General features: G+C 37.6%; 1 protein-coding gene across 1 annotated transcript; it reads left to right on the forward strand.

The window, feature by feature from the left end:
- The first annotated feature begins 592 nt into the window (after positions 1-592).
- LOC145667522 (uncharacterized) lies at positions 593-1,555 on the forward strand. Its single transcript, XM_081734996.1, has one exon. It carries the CDS (start codon positions 593-595, stop codon positions 1,553-1,555), a length of 963 nt encoding a protein of 320 aa, XP_081591122.1.
- The last annotated feature ends 5,329 nt before the right edge of the window (positions 1,556-6,884 follow it).

Here is a 6,884-nt window from a genome sequence, read left to right on the forward strand (position 1 = left end):
GAAACAACAGAAAATCGTGCAGTTAGTTCCATATTTTAAAACTATATGAATGCAACCGAAAACCTTTGAAAACTAAATATAGTTCAAAAGTTCCTTCACCTCAAAATTGACAATGGTTTTCCCTGCCATCTATGAGACACCTATACGTATTATCCTAACTCTGGCTTAATGTCATATACTGGCAGTTATATGGAATTGAGTAACCCATTGCATAATGAATGTATTGAATCAGTAAGACTTAGTTTGACACACTAACCGTGTTTAAATGCATAATCCGAGAAAAGTAAGGTACTCACATTAATACCACTCCGCACTTCAAGAATTATAGTTTCACACTCCTTTCCTACAGTTCCACAAAGTGTGGAGTACTCCACTCAATTTTAGGCCCTGATATGGAGTATAAAATTCAGATGTGGCGTGGTGGTGTAAATATGGGCTACAGTGCCTGGTGCAAATATTGGCTACCAGCCCATATTTGCACCATGTTGATCCAAGCTTCTAATTAGTCTTTACGATTTATTTTACAGCATGCCAAAGGAGCAAGCAGCGATATGTGCCACAGAATAAACGGAAACAATGGAATAAAGAAGACATGGCGAAAGCAATTGCTGCTGTCAAAGAAAAGAAAATGGGGACACTAAAAGCTACACAAGTGTTTAACGTTCCTCGGACAACTTTACAATCTCTTAGCAAGGGCACACCTCTCTCTCTCCTGAAGTACCAGCGTCGATACCACTCGGAAGACTTAGGGGCGCAGCTTGAGAAGATGTTGGTGGAATATTTACTGTTTATGGAGTCTCATTTCTTTGGTTTCACGGTGACAGATTTGAGACGTCTTGCGTATCAATTGGCAGTAGTAAATGGTTTGCCTCATCCTTTCACATCAGAAGAAGCCGGTAGAGCATGGGCAGATTTATTTCTAAATCGACATAAAGAAGTTCTGCCTGTTCGCAAACCCACCGGGACCTCTTACGCGAGGGCTGTGGGATTTACTAATAACAACGTAGAAAAATTCTTTGATATTTTGGAAGCAGCATATGCGGAATATCACTACGCGCCTGACCGTGTCTTCAACGTAGACGAGACAGGCCTTACTGTTGTGCAGAGCAAGATACCAAGTGTCATTGCGAGGAAAGGAAAGAAACAGATAGGAACGCTAACATCAGCCGAAAGAGGAGCAACTATGACGGTGGTAGTTTGTATGAACGCTCGAGGAGAGTTTATCCCACCTATGTTCATATTTCCCAGGAAAAACCTGACGGACCAACTTATGAAAGGTAAACCAATCGGTTCTATTGGTAGAGCTCATCCGTCAGGGTGGATTCAATCACACCTCTTTGTAGAATGGCTACAGCACTTCATTGAGAAGATTCATCCGACAAAAGAATCACCAGTGTTGCTGATAATGGATGGCCATTACACTCATGTTAGAAGTCTGGCCGTTATTGACCCAGCGCGGGAAAACTATATCCAAATCATATCATTGCCACCACATTGTACTCACAAGTTACAACCATTGGACAAAATTTTCATGGGTACTGTCAAGCATCATTAGTAATGAGATCAGATCTGCCCTTCTTCACTCCAATGGTCCTCTTAGTCCTTATGACATCATGGAGCCTTTCGGAAGAGCCTATTTGAAAGTGCAGAGAGCAGACTAGCAATAAATGGTTTTCGTGTTACAGGAATCATGCCGTTTGACAGGAGCATCTTCACTGACGACGATTTTGTTGTTGTGGAAACTGATGCAGGGACAACAAGCAGCGTGCCATCTACAGAAAGTCAATCCTCTTCACCAAGCAGTACTTCAAATTTACAGTCTCAAGCAGGTCCATCACAGCTCGTCACTCCATTTCATATTGCACTTCCTCCCACCATCAAGGAGAAGACAAGCCAAAGAGGTTGCAAGAGTAGCGCTGCCTCACTCATAACTGGATCCTCCTATAGGCAGTCCCTGTATGAATCCACGACATCAACTGCAAAACACGCAAAGAAAAGCAAGGAAACAGAAATGATAGGCTCTGCAACGAAGGAATCAACTCCTGCTAGAAGACTGGACTATGGGGAATCATCCACAAAGTCTGAAGCAACTTTCTTCGGCGACAGTGATAGTGACGTGGAGTTAGATCTACATGTTGGCGTACAGAAACCTACAGATGAAGATGTACCATGCATTTTCTGTCGCAGCAACTTTTCAGCGGATACACACGGGGAACTCTGGGTTCAGTGCATAAAGTGTCGCATGTGGTCACATAATGAATGCGCAGGTGCTGAATACGACGAGTATGTGTGTGACTATTGTCACTAAGTGTATAGACTAATACTTGGTAGTATTGTGATATTCTGTACCAGTTTTTCATATTAGTATATTTTTGTACTGGTAGCCCATATTTGCACCACCATTTCTTGAAACGTGATTTTGTAGAGTTTCAGAAAAATATAAATATACAATACTACTGATTTGTTATTTTCAATTTTCTTTATATCATGTGTAGAAAATGTCTCACAGTCTTTATTGCAGTAATTAAATTTGCTCGACTTCCATGTATCTACGAATTATTTGCAATCAAAAAGTGGTAGCCCATATTTGCACCTTTTCCTCTATTATTATTATTATTATTATTATTATTATTATTATTATTATTATTATTATTATTATTATTATTACTAATAATAATAATAATAATAAAATAATAATAATAATAACTGAAGCGAACTTCAGGAGTTTCAACCGTCCGACTCAACAAACGTTTGGGTGCCTGTTCGTTCGTCTGCTTCATTACAACTTCTCATAAAACACTTCATTTTAATGAAACTAGTAAATACCTTCTTTCAGCTTTACGAAGTAACTATTGCTTGGAATTTCAATCTGCAAAATATAAGAGATAAAATTAACCAAATGGTGCAAGTTTCCACTCATGTATAGAAAACAATTTTGCAATATCAACTACGTGAAACTTGTCCCATAAAGAACCCGAAACCCCTACACTGAAGAGCCCCCGAGATTTAATCATTGCCCACTCGGACTGAAATTGTCACTTGGAACCAACACTTTAATATGAAGCCAAACATTTCTTTAAAATAGACGAAAATTTCGAAAGTTATAAACATTTTAATCTTTTTGCTTTTTCCCATAAGGGGGCCGTATTAGCCTACATTCAAAAGCCTCCCCCCCAAGATTTGCCCATAGTCCACTCGGATTCTCATTTGGAAAGAACACTTTAATATCAAGTCGAACATTTCTTTAAAATATACGAAAAAATGTGAACTTTTTAAGCATTTTAATATATTTGAATTTCCCCATACGGGGCTCTACACCGAAGAGCCTCCTGAGATTTGATCATTGACCACTCGGGCTGAAATTCTCATTTGGAACCAAAATATTAACATGAAGCGAAAAATTAAACTGTTACATCAATTGGAACTGACTAGGTTCCGGTTCACCCCACTATTATGTTTAGTTTAGTTAAGTGGTAACTTGTCACAGCTTCACAACATCATCAAAAGAATCTTTGGGTTCACTCCCCCGCCCCCCGATGAGTCCGTGCTGGATCCGCCACTCAAATTAATAGACACTTTTCCTATTCTTTCTGTCACCCTTGGTTGTGTAGCGGTTCCCTCGAACAAATATAGAAGCGGTAATATTACAATCAAAGGGCGCTATATACTGTATTAAGTATTATTATTATTATTATTATTATTATTATTATTATTATTATTATTATTATTATTATTATTATTATTATATGAATGTCTTTGCAACACCGAAATTGTGTCAGACGAACCATGATACGGTATGTAGAGGTTTAAGATGTTTTTTCATAGGGGAGAAAAAACAAGGATTTTTCTCTGTCTGACTCTCTAACGTAAAGAGTATGTGCTGAAGGTAAGAAGCATCATCATTCTACAATAGGTTGCTTTTACGTAGAATATCACCTACTTCAGTTCTCCTCCTTCGGGCTACTTATCTCATGTGGTAAATTCAAAACAATTACATTCAAGATAAATACATTGTAAAACTTTTCCGCAATTAAACATGTAGTGAAAATTAAACATTTAATAAGGAAATCTGTTATCAAAATGTCCAAAGAGGTAGATAGAAGGCTATTTAATGATAAACGTTGTGAAACTTTATAAAATTCTCCAAATTAGAATTAACATTAACTGGAAAATATTTGTTAAGCACCAGCGAGCGTATAGTGAGCAGTGAGCACAGGGGAAATAATTACAAAACTGTTTGCAAACAAGAATTAGGGACACTAATGCAAGTGCGACAACGACATTTTTTTTTCTTTGGTATCGTCATGAGTTTTACACATATGTTACAATTTGATTCTTTCCCACAAAAAAATAAATAAAATATCCGTAGCAGTAAACATGACAATTGCACTTCTATGGGGCTCGAACCACCTAACTCCGGCATACAGACTGGTTGCTTTAACTAACTGAGCTATTTGTTTTTCTAGGTGAGCTGAAAGAAGCGGCAAAGACGATTTTTCATTATGCTCGTGCTACCAAGTCGTCCTTTTCCATAGGTAATTTCCACTATTTTGTCTATCTATACGTTAATACTTGGTATAGAATTATATATTTAGCCCTTAAGGGATCATGGGTTTTTGGCTATTTTTTAGATTTTCAGTCAAGCAGCTACTGCATCGTCACTATTTATTCTAGGATCATGGTTCATACCTCATTCTCTTCAGAATGAAGTTGGCTTTCAAATGGTACCACTTGGATGCCCATATCATATACCAGAAGAGGGAAAATTGAAGTCAAAGGGAAAATTTCGGAGGGAATTTTTTTCACACTTTGGTCCCCTCTGGAGCGGCCCTGTGTGAACGTAGAGATCTCAAAAAATCTGATAAATAGTACTTGCTAGACTGAATGTGTGTGCCACATTTCAAGCTTCTTTCTTGAATAGTAAGGGCGGGAGAAATTTCATCAAGAATCTCCACAATGCCCCAAATTACGGCAAAACACCATGATCTCAGGTAAAAAAAATCCTGAGACATCTCTAATTACCCTAGGATGATGGTTTGCACATCATTTTCTTCAGAATAGAACTGGCTTTCAGACGGTATGACTCACGTGTCTCCATCATGTTGCTAGGGCGGGAAAATGACGAAAAATGGGATTTTGGGGGTAAAGATATCCCTTTCTTCAACTTTTAGCCCCTCTGGACCCCCCTGTTTTAACGCAGAAATCTGAAAATATTTGGTAAATACTACTCGGTGGACTGAATGTTTGTGCACAAGTTCAATCTTCCACGTGCAAAAATAAGCCCGCCAAAAAAATCAGAAAATGTTCCATATTCTCCTATACAGAAGTATATTTTGATAAAAATTCCCTGGCACATCGCTAATTACCCTAGGATCATGGTTTGCACATCATTCTCTTCAGAATAGAACTGCCTTTCAGACTGTATGACTCACGTGTCTCCGCCCTGTATCTAATGCGGGAAAATGACGAAAAACGGGATTTTTTGGTAAAAATAACCCTTTTTTCAACTTTTAGCCCCTCTGGACCCCCCTGTTTTAACGCAAAGATCTGAAAAAATCTGATAAATACTGCTAGGTAGGCTGAGTGTTTATGCACAATTTCAATCTTCTACGTGCAAAAATAAGCCCGCTAAATACAGTGGCGGCTAATGTTAGTGTTGCAGCGTTGCGCAACGACCAAAGTATTTCAAGAAAAAAAATATTATTATCAATAGTAGTAAACAACAGAAAAATACTTTTTAATACTCCCATATATACACTTTAAATAGCATACTTTTTACTTCTGTAACTGTCCGTTCCGTTAATCCATTTTAAAAAGCGAAAAATAATCCATCACAGAGTCTCTAATTTACATTGTGTTGCAGCGAGCATACAACGACCAGATTCCTTCAGCGCTGGAATTGGAGCGAATGTTATGTCTCCTTTCCACTATCTCAGAAGTTAAAGGGACTGGTCGTTGCAGTGCTTCTGCAACACAGCACGGTTTACAGTGAACGAGAAGGTTTTTCGCGCTAAATAAGATTTCTAAATTTTATTTCACTAACAATTAACAAATGGAATTTGTTTTTATGCATATATATTTTTTAAATTACAGGACAATACTGAAGCAAATCAATATAATGACAAAAAAAAGTGATTGCATAATTACAAAATAAGAAAGAAAATATCTAGTAGAGCAGAAAAAATGAAAGTAGACCCACATTTACAAGTTAATTCTTAGCTTATATTGATAATGAAGGCTTCTTCCACAGTAATTTGTGATTCAAATATTAATAAGTCAGTATGTAGAATCGCCCCCTCCCTTTGTGGTTAGCCAAGTATTTTAGTATATACATATTTCTTTTATAAAATAAGTATATTTTATACTCTTGATAATCTCCAGATAAAACTGTATGATGGGGAACGCCACATTGAATTTGGAACTAGTTAGCAATGCTCAGGGGCGTAGCCACGAGGGGGTCCACCGGGTCCGGACCTCCCCAAAATTTCGAAACTTGACTAACATTTGTAGACTTTCCTAACGAACTATACTTGTTTAACAGAGAAACGATTGATGTAGGCTAAATATTTTATTTTACGCCTCATCATGTACTCTCTTTTTTCTTAAAGACAATTGTTCTATCATTTTTTTGCTAAGAATATAAGTGACAGTTATTACTTATTGTCTTTTCGGATACAGAATAAGAAAGGTACGGTATATATTGTATAGATGTATCGAACCGCTCCCAACACACATTTCTGGGTGTATAACTGGCAGTGCAGTTTGTTTTGATGTTCTTTGACTTTTACCTTCTGTTAGGTATACATGCTGATCCTACATCTGGCGGGTTTCGAGGTTTCATTTCCAGAACATATGACATTGATAAGCATTGTTTCGCCTCATGT

The sequence above is a fragment of the Thermobia domestica genome, chromosome 13, assembly GCF_964235325.1.
Source record: "Thermobia domestica chromosome 13, izTheDome1.hap1.1, whole genome shotgun sequence".
NCBI classification, from domain to species: Eukaryota; Metazoa; Arthropoda; class Insecta; order Zygentoma; family Lepismatidae; genus Thermobia; species Thermobia domestica.

Coding starts and splice junctions, on each gene's coding strand:
- LOC145667522 (XM_081734996.1), top strand. CDS start 593: ATGGCGAAAGCAATTGCTGCTGTCAAAGAAAAGAAAATGGGGACACTA.